This window comes from Pseudochaenichthys georgianus, chromosome 1 (assembly GCF_902827115.2).
Source record: "Pseudochaenichthys georgianus chromosome 1, fPseGeo1.2, whole genome shotgun sequence".
Classification (NCBI taxonomy): Eukaryota; Metazoa; Chordata; class Actinopteri; order Perciformes; family Channichthyidae; genus Pseudochaenichthys; species Pseudochaenichthys georgianus.
In genome coordinates this window covers 18,108,196-18,127,428 of record NC_047503.1, presented here as the reverse complement: position 1 = coordinate 18,127,428, position 19,233 = coordinate 18,108,196, and the positions used below count along the sequence as shown (strand labels likewise).

The window sequence follows — 19,233 nt, the reverse complement described above, 5'->3', positions numbered from 1 at the left end:
CTTTATATGAGCCATCCTCAACCCCGTGATTCATGCGTCATGCTCATGGTCATGGAGAGGGTTGTTGTGTTCCTCAGGAGAACAGTGTGTTGAGGAAACAGTATAGGGCTATAGTACTCAGCGTATAAATTATAACACATGATTTACATTTGCCATGTTTGATTGTTATATAATTATCATTTATTATTAATAAAACAACCATTCAATGTATTATTTCATGATTATGTTTGTTTTTGGTTATTGTTATTACAGTATTAGCTTATTTATAGGTTAATTTATCAAAATGAATATGCTTATTTATCATGGCTCATTTTTTTTCTCCATGAAACATTCTGACTTCTGACAACTTAGGCTATTGTTGTTCCCTTTCATTTTAAATTGTTTTGGTAGCCTATTTTATTGCTTAAGAGAAAAGAAAGAAAACATGTGAAAGAAATAAAATACTTTTTAAAACGTTATTTACCCGAATTAAACTTTGCACACAGAACCGAAAAGCAGCCATACAAAACCAAAATTGAAACTAAAACACAATATAAGAAAAATGAATTAGAAATCAAATTAATTACATAAGGCTCTACTTTTCACAGCTTTAGAGTTTGTGAAGTAGACCTATTTAGTGTGTCCAGGTAGGACTTGAAGCAGGCAAGACAGGCAAATGTGTTAGTAGCTAATATGGAATTTTGCATATAAAACAACAAGACTGATGCCATTATCAAAATAACCAAATATAATTAAATACATAATAATTGAAGGTCATTACCAAAAGTCTGACTCTGTGGTACAGTCCCTAATAGGCTGATTAAGGTTTGATCTGTGTGGTGATAGAAACTAGGAGGGTCCTTTATGTTACAATAACTTAATAAACCGGAAACACATGTGCAATACTGTCATATAAAACTCACATCTTGTTAACAAACTCATCTGTTCCTCCTTTGTTTTGAAGCGTCGTGGTGACCATGGTTACCAATAGAGAGAACATACTTGACGCTGAGGTGCAGCGCTAGCTTGGTTAGCACTGCTAGCTAACAACGCTACATGAGTTTACCGAAACTTTCACGGCAGTGAGAACAAATGAATTACGGCGAGTCAGTGAGTAAGGGGCTCAGGCGTCTAAGTTCTGCAGGTAGGCTATGTCACACACTTCTGTGTCTTTCTTTTACCCCCCTGTCCATGTCTCTACGAGCTAAGCGTTTGCAGCACCATGACCCCTCCACCTGCTCAGGAGCTGCACTGAAGTCAACAGCGAAAATGAAGCTGTGCCTCTCTTTATTTTGTTGGAAAAGATACTCAGAACTTTGACTTTTGTTAAAGTAGCGAAACCACAATGTAGATAACTAAGTCCTTCCTAAATGAAAGTGTTGCCTTCAAACATTTTGATTATATTTCACATCATTAATCCAAATCTGCAAAGTAATTTAGAAGTCGGAGTAGAAGTAGCATAACATGGAAATAATCAAGTAAAGTAGGCCTACAAGTATCTCAAAATTGTACTTAAGTACTTGAGTAAATGTACTTAGTTACTTCCTACCGCTGACAGTAACTGTGTCCATTAATACTTGAAGAAGAACTAATCAGCACTGGTGTAAAGTAACTAAACTTAAGTTCATTTTGAGAGACTTGTACTTTACTGGAGTATTTCAATTTCGTACTACTTTATACTGCTCCCCTACTACAATTCAGAGGTATAATGTACTTGTACTCCACTACATTTATTTAGATCCCTTGCAGATTTGGATTAATGATGTGAAACATAATCAAAAATTAAATAAGGCTTTATTACACCTGGAGTAAAATCACAATCTACCCTGCAGTATAAAGTTGAAACAAGCTGCACCTTTACCAGCTTTGATAACACTTTAATGATCAATAATTATGATCAAAACATATAATATATATACATCTGGAATGGGCCAATGTGCAAAACGAGTACTTTACTTTTAGAAAGTATATTTTGATTCTAATGCTCTTGCAGGAGCCATGAAACGTGTATAGCAATGCATTTTGTTTTAATATAAGATATTTGTTTGATCACTATTGATTGGTTGGCTTGGGTCACATGGCGGCACTCATTATACTCCTGTTCACCTGCGTGAGGCGTGTGTGGAAGAGAGGGTGACACAGGGTCGTTGTACTTTGTGTTGACCGCAAGTTTAATGATTGTTTGATTACTATAGCAATGTATATGTCCAAGGAAAATAAGTTGATCATCCCAGATTTCATTCATCTACATTATTTTTAAACAGAGTTTTTGATCTCAGCAAGTGCTTTGTTGTAGCGTGTCACACACTATCAAACCTCTCAGCGACTTTGTTTGTTTGTTTTGTTTGTTTAGCTCTTGTACTTTTACTTCAGTGACATTTTGAGTGCAGGATTTTTTCTTGTAACAGAGTATTTCTACACTGTGGTATTTTTACTTTTGATCCGAGTACTTTTTCCACCTCTGCTAATCAGAGTTCAGATACCATACTTTAGTCCCAAAACTCCTTTGGTAGTTTGTTTTATGAATGGAAAAAGATACATTATGATTATTATTGTACAGACCATTTATGATTTATCTAAACTTAGCCTATAATTATATATTTAAAATGTAATTTTTGTATATATTTTTTTGATTAATCGGGATATGCAAGGTAACTAGTAAAGTTGTCTAAGTGGAAAATTGGAAGATATTTTCAACTAAAATGTACTGTAGTCGAAGTAAAAGGTAGCATACATGTGGAAATAACTGCTGAGTACTTGGGCAGCATGTGTTGCATTCTCTTAGGGAGAAAGTACATAAGAATAATGGTCAGAAAAAAAGGTGTTTCATTGGCTGTTTCTTTTGCAAAAACATATAGAATTGCAGCAGCAATTTCTTTGGATAAGGGCAAGGGCTTTGCTGCTGGCAAATCAAATCCATTATGTGAGAAACTGCACTTAGTTTGAGACTGACAACATGGAGGAAGTGAAGCAAAACACTTACAAAAGCCAAGGATCTTTCACTGTTGTTGTGGCCATGGAAACTATATTCAGAGAAATGAACAGAATTGCATAACCATGTCAGTGTTCCAGGGCGATAGCTGTGAGTTTGTGACCACTTATGTACTCTGCACAAATGAAGTAAAGCTTCTCTCACTTTTTAAAATGTAAGAATTAGGGATAAGCAACATGAAACATTATAGTCTCTGTGTGGAGAGATTACCACGAGACTTGAAGTGTGGGAGCACTCAGAATGACTGTTCCCATTTTCCAGTTTATATCTTGACTCTCTCCTCTAGAGAACAAGAAGCTGAAACCATCAGAGGAGTTGCACATCTTGGGTTCTGAGCAGCCCGACATCTGTACTCTTAAAGACTGTGAACTCCAGGCCATGTCCTTTCAGCCACAGGACATCAATAAAGTAAACCCGCTTCATCCATTTACAGTATTTACTATGAGTTTGAAATGAACTTTGCTCCCCCAAAAATACAAATCATGTTTGTGTGGCACCAAGGGTGTTTTATAGCAGTTGAATATGTTACTGACAATATGATTATGTCTGTAGATTCATATACCTAAGCCACCGAAGGGCCGCCCCAAACCAGCTCACATGGCTCTTGTGTCTAAGACACAGCCAGCTGAAGGAGCAAGTGATACTGCGCAGGGGCCAGCGACTCATCCAGTGAATCAGGACCCTGACTCTCAACCTCCAGACTGCACAGGTTGGTCGTCTTCATTTGTCCTCATGAACAATAACACATTGTACAGTGTACTGTCGTGAGAAAGATGTTCAGAATTTGTATCCTAATGCTGAAATTAATGTTATTTTCAGTGTTAGTTCCAATACTCTTTTTTTTCAGGATCAGACGGGTTCAACTTTGATGACCAAGAGATGGTTCTTCCACACAGCATTCTGGGTACTTTAGAGGATTTCCAAAGTTATTTGGAAGCCAAAGGGGAGACAGAGGTATATCATAATGAGACAAAGTGAAACAGCATTTACATTTTAACATATAGTATTTCAAATCGGGCAACCAAATACAGCTCATTCTGTAAACTGATGTAACGAAACAGAAACCGTTGACTGCACAAGCCAACTCTGGTTCCTTCCTTCTTTTTTCCACTATCCAGTTGGTGAAGCGAATAGCAAAGTCCAGGAAATACACTCCATCTGAGGCCCCAGAGAGACATGGGTCTGAGGCTGTGGAGGACGGGCGTGGGATCCCTTCAGGCTGCAGAAACATTCAGAGCAATGCCCTGCAGCACTGGCAGGCTCACATGACGCAGCGCAGACGGCAGCAGGACCTCTTATCTGGTGAGCGGATTGCACTGTACAGCAACCTGCACCAGAAATACATCACACTTGCATAATCAGTTCTGCCTGCTTGCAACCTAAAAAAAAAAGAATCAGCTCGCATTTGTCTAAGCATTAACAAGAGGTAATATATTATTGAATGAAAAACACTTGAACTGAATCAGGAGTTGATGAATACATCTCTTAGATGCATACTTCAAATTAAAGATATTTGCTCATGTATACATTCATATTTGATTTCCAAAATACCTTTTCTCCCATCTCTTTATTCATCTGCTGCTCTGTTCAACTCTCTCAAGACATGCTCGACAGGCCGGTCGAGAGCTTACTGATGAACCAAGCCAACCATTACAGAGAAACTCAGGAGCAGAGGGAGTTTCTAAACCGAGTCATGCCTCTCATCCACTCTGGATATGTATGACACACATTTGAGTCAGAATCCTCTCCTATTTGATTTGATTTTCTCTGCGGCTTCTTCACTCACGTGTCTTTACATCTATGTCTTAGGGTTACCGTGTGGGCAGTGAGTTTTGGAGCCTCCCACAGCGTATTGGAGATGAAATGAGTGGCATCGCAGCCACTCTGACTCAGACGGAGCAGGGCAGATGGTCACCTGTCACACACGTAGCACAACCGGGCAGCGTACGCCGGGAATCAGGTACACACAGAAACCTCCTTCTTCAAACTGTTTCTTCTCATGGTGCATTCGCTTGGAACATCCAGTTGGCCCAACATTCTAAAAAGTGTGAAAGTGTGAAAAGTGAAATCACATTCAAGATGTCCAATTTTCCCCCTGAAGACACATTTTTTAAAACCACACTTGGCGTTGAGGATAATCCCGAAACATCATAAAACAAATGCTCACCAAAGTAAAAAAAGAGAAAAATACAAAAATGCCTCGTGGTTCTTTGCCTCTGCCAACTAGTCAAGTCATTCGTGTCTGTCCCAAAAGGCATCCGTTGTGCAACATTTGAACAAAATCCCTCCAGGCGTTTCATTTAATTCCATGTTAAGAATGGTACAGACGGACAACTTGAAAACAGTGTGCCACTGCAGTTGCAGCCGCTGATGTATAACGGGTAACGATGAGTGATTGTCTCTTTTTTGGGGGACTACTCGGAATAAACTCTAATAATAAATCTCTCTGTGGAAAATGTTTGATTCTCTAGGAATTATTTCTGCTGAGACTCGTCCAGCGTCTCGGACTTGGGACCAGAGCACCTACCTGCAGCACCAGTGCCAGGAGCTGGGGGAGCTTCTGCAGGACATGCATATCAAAAAGCCGGTAACACAACTCACACACAACTGCAAAATAATTGCAACAGAAGTTTGAATCCACCAGGCAGTTTTTTACAGTACTTTCCATCTCTTACAAACATCGATTAAGACTCAAGGATGAACTGATTGGGTTATGGTGGTCACATGGTCAAGGTCACTGTGATCTCACAATAACATCGTTTTGGCAATAACTTAATTGCTCTTATGATTATACTGATAATTTCCCCAAACATAATAGGATAACAGGGTGACTTGATGACCTTTTCAGACTTGGATCTTTTGTTTGAGCTGGACATGGATTATCCTCTGAGGTCGTACACTGAACCTAAAAAATATATGCACCATATCTTTGTGCAGAATTTAACTGGGTTATGATGCTGAAAAAAGTGTGATGTTTAATGCAAATTGCACACGGGCATGAACACACACACACAAACCAGTTTACATACTCTTGAGCAATTATGTGATGGTGTATCTTATTACCTGTAAAAAGTACAGTTAGTACACACATGCATGATGAGATTAATGAGGAACTGGAGCCTTCACATTGAGTCCAGATATGAAGTCTGGAGCATGTTGTATAGTAGCACTGAAAAGATGTGCAGGGTTACGTCACCCTATGCGCATGTGTGCTGAGAAAGCAGGTGTCCTGTATATTTCAGGTAACGATGGATAGGAGGAGTGCGCCCATGGTGGGTCTGCATTACGCATTACCCAACCTCCCCTCCACACACACACACACACACACACACACACACACACACACACACACACACACACACACACACACACACACACACACACACACACACACACACACACACACACACACACACACACACACACACACACACACACACACACACACACACATTGTGTCCGTGACATTAGAGGAAATGGTAGCAGTGTGTTCTGCCGGGCTGGTGGATGTGTGATGCTGAGTGGGGGTTGGGGTCTGAAGTGCCTCTTGACAAACACACAGGAGGAAACAGATTGTCTTGTCAGCAGCTGACTGGTCCGTGGCTTCGTGACATACAGGAGAGCGATAATAAGGAGAGGGAGGGGCTGTAACGAGAGAGAGGAACATTACATTACATTTAGCTGACGCTTTTATCCAAAGCGACTTACAATAAGTACATTCGACCAGGAAGACACAACCTTGAAGAAAACAGAATCATATAAGAACATCAGGTTTCAAAGAGCCAATCGTTTCAAGTGCTACTCAACTGGCTTTAGATAAGCCAGTCCTTTATTAGTATATAAGTGCTCTGTTAGCAGTTCTTTGTTAGTCATTCTATCGCTCGAAGTGGAGTCGAAAGAGATGAGTTTTCAGTCTGCGCCGGAAGGTGTGTAAGCTTTCTGCGGTCCTGATGTCAATGGGGAGCTCATTCCACCATTTTGGAGCCAGGATAGCAAACCCACGTGTTTTTGCTGATGGGAACTTGGGTCCCCCTCGCAGCGAGGGTGCAGCGAGCCGTTTGGCTGATGCAGAGCGTAGAGCACGTGCTGGGGTGTACGGTTTAACCATGTCCTGGATGTAGGAAGGGCCAGATCCATTCGCAGCATGGTATGCAAGTACCAGTGTCTTGAAGTGGATTTTAGCAGTTACCGGAAGCCAGTGGAGGGAGCGGAGGAGCGGCGTGGTGTGGGAACATTTTGGAAGGTTGAAGACCAGACGAGCCGCTGCATTCTGGATGAGCTGCAGAGGTCGGATGGCACATGCAGGCAGACCAGCCAGGAGGGAGTTGCAGTAGTCTAGGCATGAGGTGACGAGAGCCTGGACCAGAACCTGCGTCGATTTCTGGGTCAGCTGTGGGCGTATCTTCCTGATGTTGAAAAGCGTGTATCTGCAGCAGCGGGTTGTAGCAGCGATGTTTGCAGTAAACGACAGGTTGTTATCTAGGATAACACCCAGATTCCTTGCAGTCTGAGTCGGGGAAACAACAGAGGGGCCGATGTTGATAGTTAGGTCAAGAGAGGGACAATCTTTTCCCGGAAGGAAAAGCACTTCAGTTTTGTCAAGATTGAGCTTGAGGTGGTGAGCAGACATCCACTGAGAGATGTCAGCTAAACAAGCAGAGATGCGTGCGACGACCTGGGTCTCTGAGCGGGGAAAGGACAGAATTAGTTGGGTGTCGTCAGCGTAGCAGTGGTATGAAAAACCATGCGGGCTAATGACAGATCCGAGCGAGTTTGTGTACAGGGAGAAGAGGAGAGGACCAAGAACAGAGCCCTGAGGGACCCCTGTAGTTAATTGACAAGGGTCGGACTCAGACCCTCTCCAAGTAACCCTGTAGGTACGGTCTTTGAGGTATGAGGTGAGGAGGGAAAGTGCAGAGCCTGAAACTCCAAGTTCTTGGAGAGTGCGAAGGAGGATCTGATGGTTCACCGTGTCGAATGCAGCAGACAGGTCCAACAGGATGAGGACAGAGGAGAGGGAGGCTGCTTTAGCAGTGTGCAGTTCCTCAGTGACAGCAATGAGAGCAGTTTCTGTGGAGTGACCTGCCTTGAAACCAGACTGGTGCAGATCCAGAAGGTTGTTCTGATGGAAATAACGGGAGAGTTGTTTAAAGACAGCGCGTTCAAGTGTTTTAGACAGGAACGGGAGGAGAGAGACAGGCCTGTCGTTTATAACGTCAGACGGGTTGAGAGTGGGTTTCTTCAGGAGAGGGTTTACAAAGGTAGGGAAGAGGGGGGCGAATGACAGAAAGGGCGGAAGAAAATATAGCCTCTAGTGGTGCTCAAGAAGAAGAGTTTGAACTTCAGGAGAACAAAAGATTGCACTTTAATTATTATGTCACATGATGTAATGGTAGAGCTAAGCTGATGATGTGTTTTTGTTTCTGAGGCCAATGGAGACTGTTTCACTGAAGAAAGACTCAGAAATCCTCTATGACATAGTGTCGACTAGTGGCGTCTGCGTTGTGTTGTGGAAGGATAAGACCTGAGTCAGCATATCGTTGGAGCCGATCTCCGTTTATTGTGACAACAGATGAACAACAAATCAGTCGTTACTACAGTATATTGTATGCCCTCACACTTCGGCCCCTGCATAGAATAAATAAGAAATAACTAATTCAGTATACACACATGTTCATAGCTTAATGCAGAAATGTCCGAACACATTGCAGTTCACCGCTCCCGTGACACAAGAAGGGAAGAGGAAAATGTGAGGGACACCATATAAAGGGGGTCCCCACAAAATAATCGTATTGGTACACGGATTGAATAAATAAATAAAAGTGCATGACAAATATATTTGACAAGGAACCCTAAAATGTACCTTTTTACAGAAATGTGACCAACAACTAGCAAAAAATATGTAATGATGACATTTACCTAAATTAAATATTTTCACTGCTTCTTTAGTTTGAACACACATGCATATACAGTACATGTTTCACAGTTGTCGGGGGGAAAGTTTTAAGGATAGTGTATGTGCACATTGATAAAGTTTAATTTAGCCATTGATATCCGGACTGTGTGTTCCACAACACCTCGTCCTCAACACCTCCTTTTGTCCGTTCCAGCTGCACTTTCTGGATGTGCGCTGACAGGACGTGCGTACCCTGAAAAGGACTCTGGGTATTGTGTTTCAATGCCCCGTGTCACAATGTTGAATGAGCGTACAAAGCTAACTACCTCCTTCACAACCGACACCCACTGTGTGGCTTTTATTACAGGAGATGTATGGACTGGAGGTTATTGGCTCCAGCACGCCTGTCACTTCTGTCAGAGTGTGTCGTGGTCCCTTACTGGAGGAGCTGGAAGACGAGACAGAGCCCAAGAACATGAGGAAGGAGGACCTGTAAGCTGGGCTTTGTTGATTTTTAGAGATTTGCCATTATTTCTTACCAAAGCTTGGTTAAATATGTCAAAATCAGGCCAAATGTCTTGCCCTATTTCAAAGGCACTACAAATCACTACCCACAAATCAGTGCCATATTATGGGTTAATTGAATGAATGGGAATCATGTCATAATCTCCAGTGCATCTTTTTAATTAATTATTTTTTTATTATTTACGAGTCATTATTATTATTTAATTTGTTTCATAAAAAGAATAACAAAACTTGTTTTTAAAATAAAAACCAGGTGCTGCACATGTGGTTCAAATGTGAGGGAGTTATGAACCAAAATACCCAGATAAGAGGGAAATGCAAATGTATGAATCACAAAAAATCGGGTGGATTTTCATATACATTTTTATTCTCAGTTGCCCATAATGTTGAAGTGTACGTCTCAACATGAACTACATTGTGTCACTCATGTTAGTGCAGCTTCCTGATGCTAAGCTTACAAATGTTAAGTTGAACAAGAAACACTTGAATGCATGATTGCCTTCAATGGTTCTCCTTTTAGGAGCTGGTTTTGTGCAGAGGGAAGAATCAGCATTCCAGATGTAAAGAAATAACATAACAATACTACAGATTCAAATGACATTCAAACTAATTTAATACATCCATATAGTATCAGAAGTCAAGGTGCAGTCTAGTTTCTATCTTGTTGGCCGTGTGGTACTCCTGATTTATTGTTCTCTTCCACAGGAATCCTCTGGCGCAGTACGATGATGTTTGGACCGAAGCTCTGCTCATTCCTGCCTTGAGGTTCGGAGGTCAACTTGCTAGCTGGACTGGAAACTCTCCCATCAACCAGGTACAGAGCGGCCTTAAAACAGATAGTTAGTCTGCACCAATGAGTTTCAAACCATGATATATCAAATATGATATCTTACCAGGCTCATAGTATGGACATGCTTTCATTTCCTATTTCCCCAGTTGCACAGTCTAGTTAAATTCATCATAACATCCCTGAACGATGTTGAGCTACCATGAATCAACATTTTTCCTGATTTTTTTTTTAATTTTAAAATTCCCTGCAGAGGTCTTACATTTTAGGGAATAAAAGATCAGGAAGCTTTAGTTTAGGTGGACAGTGATCAAGAGTACGGCAAACAGAAACGACTGTGATTAATTACAGTATGAAAACAGAATTTCTAGAAGGAATAGAGATTGAGTTGATAACACAACTGCTGTGATGGAATAAATGCGGTAAATGGATATGAAGCTACATTTACCATGTGAGTAGACCACAAGTAATTTCACCTTCCTCCATGTTTCTCTACCTGCCGTTTGCCTTTATCTGTCCATGCTTCCTGTTATTGGAGACGCCTACATCATATTAATACACTTTTCCCTCTCTATCACTCACTGGTCAGGGACAAGTAGGAATCAGTGCCACAATTATCTTTGAGGCCCTGACTGGAGAAAGAACATCATCCCACCTGGAGCTGCACAATGAGGGCAGCTCAGCCATCTTCTACAGCTGGCAGCAGCTTCCCGTGCCATGCTGCCTTGCTAACTTGCGATCACACACAATGCGTCATCACTTCTACTTCAACTCTTCCAGTGGTAAACACACACACAACCAGCCACCTGCTAAGCCCTGGCCACACACTGTTTGTCCCAGTTTCAATCCATTATACTTTATCTTTCAGCTCGTACTTATTGCACCTCAACCAGTTTTATGTTTCCACTCCCATCCAGGCGTTATGTGTCCAGGCGAAACCCAGTGTGTTGAGATTGTATTTAAGTCAGAGGAGCCAGGCATCAGAACTGAGATGTGGCAGCTCAACACCCACCCTGTGCTGCTGCGAGGTGCCTCCATGCAGGTCTCTCTGAGAGGAGTGGCTCTGCAGCAGGACACAACTGCAGACCAGAGGCTTTTCATACAGGTGGGTACAATTACAGTGTGTTTTAGTGAGCTGCAACTGTTGCACAATTTTGATAATCAATTAATCGTAAAAGTAATTTTTCATGCAAAATGGCTGAAAGTACTATTTTCTGCTTCTTAAATATGGAAATGTCATGGTTTTCTCTGTTTATTTGATCTATAACAGAATAAATATTTGTGTTTTGGACTGACAAAACAACACTTTTAAGACCTCCTTTAGACTTTATGAAGTGGGGATGGCAATTTTCACTGTTTTGTGACTCGGTTTTTCATATCAGTCTGAAAAATGTAAGCCATTTTATTAAATATTGGGAAAGAAATGAAAATAGTTACGAGTTGCAGTTTTATCTGAAAGTACGACTGCAAATTGCAAGGACAGATGACACTGAGATCTTCTTGAAGCCCATCTGTGTTTTTTTTATCTTTGTTTCTGTTGTGCGTGCGCGAGCAGACGAAGCTGGAAAAGATAGTGAAGGAGAAACTGTGTCGGTCCATTGTGTATGACGTGCTGCGGGGGGTCCGCACCCTAGAGAGACCCAGCTCTCCTGCAGAACTCTACGTCACCGAAGAGCAAGAGTTTTTACGCCAAAACCCCAAGGTAAATACTACAAGTGGGAGATGTTGTCCTTAAATCATCCCACACTTCAGTTTTTATAGGCGTTTATTTTCATATAAACCCTCCTTAGGTCTTAAAGGTGGGGTAGGTAATTTTGGAGAAACCAGCTCGAGTGCGCTAGAATTTGAAAATACGCAACTGGAAAAAATCTGCCACTTCTTTACAGAGCCCCTCCTCCAACACACACGAACACGCACATGACCAATGAGGGCACGAGATAAGTTTGTGCACAGATGGAAGGCTGACAGGCAGGTCGGCCATCGTTGTGCTTTTTTCAAAGATTACATTTTTTTATGTATTTATTGTCATTTTAAGCATTTAATATATTCATTGCTATCGGGATGTTAAGAGTATTCCATGGAATATAACAAAAAATGTTTCTGAAATAAATTACATACCCCACCTTATACACAACCGGAAAAAAACGGAAAAAATAAATTAGGTAATTTATTTATTTTTTGTATGTATTTTCAAATTCTACCCCACCTTTAAATGTAGATATAAATGTTTAATTTTTGTATTGGTTTTTCAGTTGAATTATACTTAAAGTTCAGGGTATTCAACTGTTAGAAACAATACTGTTCAAATTATTATTTTAATTTTTTTTAAAGAATGTTTTCAAAGTCAATGAATAATCGTATTTAATAATTGTGATATCAATATTGACCAAAGATAATCGTGATTATGATTTTTGCCATAATCGAGCAGCCCTAATACATGGCCAAATGTTTTACATCAGTGATATATCTGAGATGTTTCTTTGTATATAGTACCCCCTGAATCTTACTCACATTGCATGGTGTGAGGTGATCCACCAGTGGGCCCATCGTGTTGTTCTTCTTGACCTTTTAACTGAAGACAAGGGTGTGATCAGCCCATTATAGCATGTCCTTCACAAACTCAAATATATCCATCCATTATCACACTCATAATAGATACAAAATGATTATAACTTCAATTAGTCACTGTTGCCACTACACTGTACTAAATGTCATGTACTAGTGTCCTAGTAACCTGGCTATAACTGGGTTAATTATGAGGCTGATTTAGCTAATTAGACTACAGTGAATATAGAGCATGGCTGTAGTAAAGGCCCACTTAGCTTTGATAGACAACATCAATAGACATCAAATCAAGTTTTATTTATATAGCACATTTTTAAAACGATTTTTGGTCGAGCCAAAGTGCTGTACATACAATAAAAATACTTTACAATATAATCATTAGACATGGCAGCTAAAGATTGAAAACAACATAGGAAAGTGTAACAACAAATTAAGAGTACATTTATCTGTTTACAGGCTATCTACACTAATTAGGATGAATAGAAGGCTTTTCTTTCAAAAGTCATTACCAAATATTGTGATGATTGCAGCTTTCTAACCCTAACCCACATTTTATCACCACAAAGGGTGGCACACATTTGTTGTCCTCATTAGAGTCCCTTCCACAAGGTGTTTTCAGTTCATAAAAGTTCATTGTAATTCCAAACGTAAGGCTTCAAACTGTAGTCCACAAACCAATAGACAACATCGCAGTGACGAGGTCAACTTCTTATTTACAGTGTTTGATTTATACTCCAAACACTGTTTTAATTCAATCATCAGCCAGTGGAGGACCTAAAGATACCAAGGGTAATCAACCTCCAGTGAAAAGTGAGGTCAATGCTGGTGAGCCTGCAGGGTGCGACTATACTGGGTGAAAAAACAAGTCAGATTATATAGAAGTCTATGAGAGAATGACCCTACTTTTCACTTTATTTATTACCTTAGTAAACTTGTTCCTAATAAAGTAATGGTCTCAATCGGTAATTGAAGTTTTCTTCAGTGCAGCATGATGTTAATTTTGTGTAAAGTATTGTCACAATGAATGTACAATAGATGATAAAGCAGGGTGTGGTTTAGGACGTGGCTACGTTGTGATTGACAGGTAGCTATGATGATGTTGTATGGATGTATGGTTTATACTGCTTATATTGATAACTACTCCATACATTATTTTAGTTGCAGTATCTTTATCAGCCAGTGGAGGACCTAAAGAGACTGTCGCAAGAAGTGCAGCCAGGAAGCAGCTGGGACCTCTCTGTGGATACACTGCGACAGGTAGAGACATTATTTAATGTTAAGGTGCATGATAAACCTTGGTTAGTACAATTAAAGTACATGTACAGTAGCAGGTTGAACCAATGTGACGGTCGTCTTTGAATGCACTGTGCACTTGACTATCAAATGCTATACCATGATTAAAAACTCAACATATTTATTTGTCCATTCATTGGTTCTCCACCCAAGGTTGTTCTGTCTCTACCTAAGCATGAGTCGGCTCAGGAACAGAGCCTGGCCCGGATCAACTCTCTGATTCTGCAGCTCTCTGAACCTCCTCAGCTCAAGCAGCAGCAGCTAACTGCAGGAACTGTTGGGTGAGGCATAAACACAAGCAATGAGTCATGAACCATCTCTATCATAGCTTCTACACACACACGATACACACTTGTACATAGTGTAGTAAGTCTACAGGGTTATGGTGGTATGTGCTTCCCCCTGCAGGCAGCAGCTGTGGAGGGAACTCCTCGACACCATGGCTGGTGAGGCCATGTGGCTCAGAGAGGTTATGGGCCTTCCAGAGAGAGACACATGGATCTATGAAAAGGAGGAACCCCCAATCCCTGATGCTGGTGAGACTCAGACTTTCAATAAGATGTAGATTGATGGAGATTCCTTATGCTACTGAGTTATTTCATCGCAGATATGGCTGATAACAAAGATGAGAAGAGTGAGAAAAAGGGAGGAGCGGTTGCTAAAGAAGAGAGAAGTGGAGTGAAGTCCAGAGTTAAGGAGGACAGCAAAGTGGAGTCCAAGTCAGCAACAACTGAAAAATCAGTGGAGGTGAGTGAAGAGAAGGTGTTTGTTGCCTTTGACAATTCATAGATGGGCTGCTATAAGATGTTCTCTTCACTGATAGGCAGGCCAGCAGATCCAAAACTTGTTTTAATTATGAAGTATGAAGACACATCACTTCAGCTGACTTACAGCTGACCCAACTGTGAGTCATCTTCACTACTTTGAGCTGTCAGTTCATCATTCAATCATCTGATATTCAACAACTCCCATTTTCCTGGTACTACAGACTGCTGCCACACATTAGGCCACCTGCTGCCTGGTTCTCTGAAACAATGTGTTATACAGTATATCATGTGTGTCACCATCACACTTGAGGGTTCATTTCATTTATAAGAGGAGCAAAAACAACTGTGTAACCATTTTTTTTAAAGAATCACTCTTATTATTTTTGACATTTCTAGGCCATATTTTGGTATTGACCATAACCATGATATTTAAATATAATTACCACAATATTAAAAGGATATTGATGTCATGTTTACTATACCCATATAATAATATCAATCATTACAGTTCCTTCAGAGTGTAGTTTATTAAAGATGAATTTGACTGATTACACATGTATTATTTACATTTTTAAAAGAAATAATTTCTAAAGATATCCCATTCATGACGTTTTTCTGAATTATTTTGGCCAAAATAGTGAAAAATCATAGTGGAAAAATATGCTCGTGGTCCTATCCTGTTTTTTTAATAATGCGCAAAAACACTTTCACTCAGTTTCTATTTGTTTTTAATGCAGATATTTGTTTTCACCAATCCTCATTATACTCAGCCCAGAAACTTTGCATGGTCCTCTTCACAAATCTGAGCAACTTTGATGATGCTGATGACTCAGATGGTCGTCACATAAATAAAGTGCTCGGTGTGAATCTGCCCAGGGACCTGTAACATCTCTCTCCTAACGATCCGTGTCTCCATTGTCAGCCATCAAAGGCAGAAACAAATATTACATTTTGAAACAGACAACAGATTAAGTCTTTTCTGTGTGTGTGTATTCTGAGTATTCTCTACCCTGCATGATGGTTGAGTCATAGGTAAGGTACAGACTATTACTCACAGGGTACCATGGTAACAGGACACTGTGAAAACGTGCACCAGCTCTCCAACTGTGTGCCAGGGTTTGAATTAATAGACCCTGGACCACCATCTGTGGTGCACACAGCTATACACTACCCGGTACAGAACAATTTATTAAACACCACTGGAAATGTGAGAGGTTGTTTTCATGATGTAAGATGTGGCTAACTATGAACCAACTTCTTTTGGAAGTTAGATTTATTTCATTTATTTTATTTCATTAACTGATGTCTGTTGTCTATCTATCCGTTTTGTGTACAGGACAGCAAAAAGAAAGGGAAACGAAGAGAAGACATGGCGAAAAGCTCTAAGGAAAAGCAAGGGAAGGAAACTGCCTCGCTGACTGATACCACCTCACAAAGCGTCAGTCAAGAATTTATCGAAGACCCAAATGTAGAGCCGGAGGCGATGGGCATTTACAAAAGACTCCTGCATTCAAAGGCAAGTTTTTCAACTATCTTACAGTATTTTAACCTGTTAAGCCTCCCGCAACATCTTGCAAGAAACAGCGTCTGAGGGCTTCTTAACATTTAACAAACTATGAATGTGTCATACCCACTTAACGGGAAGAAACTCCGCTACCTGACGATATGAACCATTTTTACCGAAACAAAACACAAGCCTAATGCCAAGCCTCTGAATTAGCACTAAGCGAAAGAGTGCTAACGCACTTAGCACATAACTCACGGTAGAAATATTGTATACTTCATCTGATCTGCACAAACTAGATATCATATGAAAGCTGAGATTCCACAGATTCCAATGGTATAAGTTCCATCATTGTGCGACCAAAACTCGTGGCAGCGAAAACAAGCAAAGACAACACACAACTTCACTTTACGTAGCCAAAATGGCAAATATGTCTTACCTTTGCTGTTTTCTGATCAAAAGTGGTGTTCAATGGTATTAAAACGCATATAAATATATATATATAAACGCGGCTGAAGGTTAATCCAATGTCTCTGTGTCACTTTGAAATGATTACTGATAATCCATCATAACATTTATGTCAATAAGAGTAGTTTTCATATATAGCTGGAGAGCTACGAGAGTGTATGAGAGCTTCCGGTTTTGGGCATGCTGGCTGCGCATCACTCATTCACCAATGGTAATGTTTAGATGGATTTAGGAACCTCCCTCTAGATTCTATTGGCTCTATCGGTTAAAAAGTGGTCTCAACATTTTGCTGTCCTGTTTTTTCACGCTTACCCTGTTGCTGCTTTGTACAACTGAATTTCCCCTCGGGGATTAATAAAGGTTCATCTTATCTTATCTTATCTTATCAATAAGTGGGTCTTTTTTTCTAAACCTCTCTAAAAAGGTCAGATTTCACTTGTTTTGCATCAATCTTTATACAGGGTACTTATTATGTGTTACAGTTTTGATTCCTAAAGCTTTTAGTCTACTATCCCATCATTTAAGGGTGGTTTTCACTATAAGTAATGTTTTTTTTATTTGATTTTTTTACTATGTTCAATCTGAATTTACTTTAAAATAAAAACATCTATATTGATTCTGACTTTTCTACATCCAACTCACAGGTTTATCATTGCTTTGAGAAAAAAGATTATTAATTTACCCCTTTTTAGAAGTGCAGATATAGTCATTTGTTCTGGGAATGTCATTTTCGAGCCTGAAACCTGAAAAACAGGCTTGGGGCTTAACAGGTAAATGAGCAACCAAATGAAGTTCAGCGTATTTGTGAGGAACACCCATGAACCTGTGTGTTGTTTAATATGTTCTTCAGCTCTGGAGGAGATTTCTAAAGTTTGAGAACTATTGTGATGACAGCAAGCTGGTCTAAGGTCCAGGTCTAAGACTCAGGCTGTGATTAAAAATAACTTGTAAGATCAGCTTTGCAGAACTAGTATTATTAAAATGGAGTTTTTTGAAAGAAATTCAGCAGCATCATAAACTAAATTGGGTTGAACCTGTCCCTTAACCTTTTTCAAGGAACTTGATTATTTTATTCAAACTATCTAAAAAATGCAGCCATTTTAAAGTTAAACCCCCTTTCAGTGCAAGTTTCAAGTTATTATTTGATCACAATTTAAATTGGGGATCATTTAAAAAAAATCTAATCTAGGATTATAGAAATAAATTGATTGATTTTTAAAGAGATGTTAAAATCTCTTTAGGAGTTAAGTGTGAATTGGAATTGTTGTGGCTCAACCTTAAAAGAACACCTGCATTACAAATTGGAGAGGTTTGTTTAGAGAAAAGTATATATAGAAGGGACTGTCTTATTGGTTCCTAGAACAGCAACCTTTATTGGAATTTTTAAAGTAAATTAAAGACCCATCTTTTTAATTTGGGGCAATTGGAATTTTTAGTATCACTGTTCGTGTTTTATTGCTTTATGGTTCACTGATATAACTCCTTTTGTTTGTTTATACCTTGTTTTTAATCATGTTCCTCACTTTTTATTGGCATTTTCTGTCATACTCTGAAAAGCACTTTGGGCAGCGTCAAGCATGAAAGGTGCTATACAAATAAAGTGTATTATTATTATTATTATTATTATTATTATTATTATTATTATTATTATTACAAAGGACCCTCCCAGTAGCATTATGGGAGATTTTGGATCCTGCTCCATAACAGTCAGGGTGTTTAACTTTATTTCATGACTTTATGAAAGTGCAACACTTGCCTTTTTAAGATGTCTCACAGAGCATCCTACATTGATTTATATTGTTCTTTCTGACAGGTGTATGCTCTGATGGAAGACCTGGTGGACAACCTGTGTGACCTGACGGATGATCTTAAAGAGGGAGATGAACACACTATTACCACGTGAGAGGCAGGCACAGGATCCCACTGAATACATCATCCTATACCAAATGTAGGATCCATGTATCTCAGTACCAAATATTGTTGTAAAAATAAAAACAGCTTTTATTTTTCTGTCATAAATGTGGCGTAACATTAATTCTGTGTCACTCACTGTCACACTCACACATCATGATGATAGTACCGCTGACTCTGCAAAGGACGCCCCTGCCCAGGGACGTGCACAGACATTTTGGGGGCGGGAGCTCAAGGGAGAAAAAGGGCACTTCCCATAATCATTTATAAAACATGTTTTAAAACAAAAAGTTAAATATAGTTGCACATCCCTGACTTAATGACCAATTTATTTTAATACCCTCACACTAACGCAATTGTTTAATACTCAACAGAATTCTAGAAAATAATCAGCTAACACAGAGACAATGGTCTTCTTTAGTATTCACTACGCACAAGAGCAGACAACAAACTAGTCAAATGAATAGTTATTAAATGAGCAGCCAACAATCAAAATTATGAAGTTACTGTTTAAGGACATTACAGGCAAAAATATCGTTTTTCATG

The 19,233-nt window shown here is 39.7% G+C and overlaps 1 protein-coding gene across 1 annotated transcript; it reads left to right on the top strand.

The window, feature by feature from the left end:
* The first annotated feature begins 953 nt into the window (after positions 1-953).
* On the top strand, positions 954-18,795 carry mycbpap (mycbp associated protein). Its single transcript, XM_034104930.2, has 19 exons — positions 954-1,123; positions 3,258-3,379; positions 3,524-3,680; positions 3,819-3,925; positions 4,090-4,273; positions 4,573-4,688; positions 4,781-4,931; positions 5,443-5,558; positions 9,235-9,359; positions 10,098-10,206; positions 10,769-10,961; positions 11,097-11,284; positions 11,735-11,881; positions 13,903-14,001; positions 14,191-14,318; positions 14,446-14,573; positions 14,645-14,784; positions 16,141-16,320; positions 18,590-18,795. The coding sequence occupies exons 1-19, from the start codon at positions 1,072-1,074 to the stop codon at positions 18,677-18,679; spliced, it is 2,532 nt and encodes an 843-aa protein (XP_033960821.1). The 5' UTR covers positions 954-1,071; the 3' UTR covers positions 18,680-18,795.
* The last annotated feature ends 438 nt before the right edge of the window (positions 18,796-19,233 follow it).

Coding starts and splice junctions, on each gene's coding strand:
- mycbpap (XM_034104930.2), top strand. CDS start 1,072: ATGAATTACGGCGAGTCAGTGAGTAAGGGGCTCAGGCGTCTAAGTTCT. Junction 3,926..4,089: donor AAGCCAAAGGGGAGACAGAG/GTATATCATAAT, acceptor TCCACTATCCAG/TTGGTGAAGCGAATAGCAAA. Junction 9,360..10,097: donor AACATGAGGAAGGAGGACCT/GTAAGCTGGGCT, acceptor TCTCTTCCACAG/GAATCCTCTGGCGCAGTACG.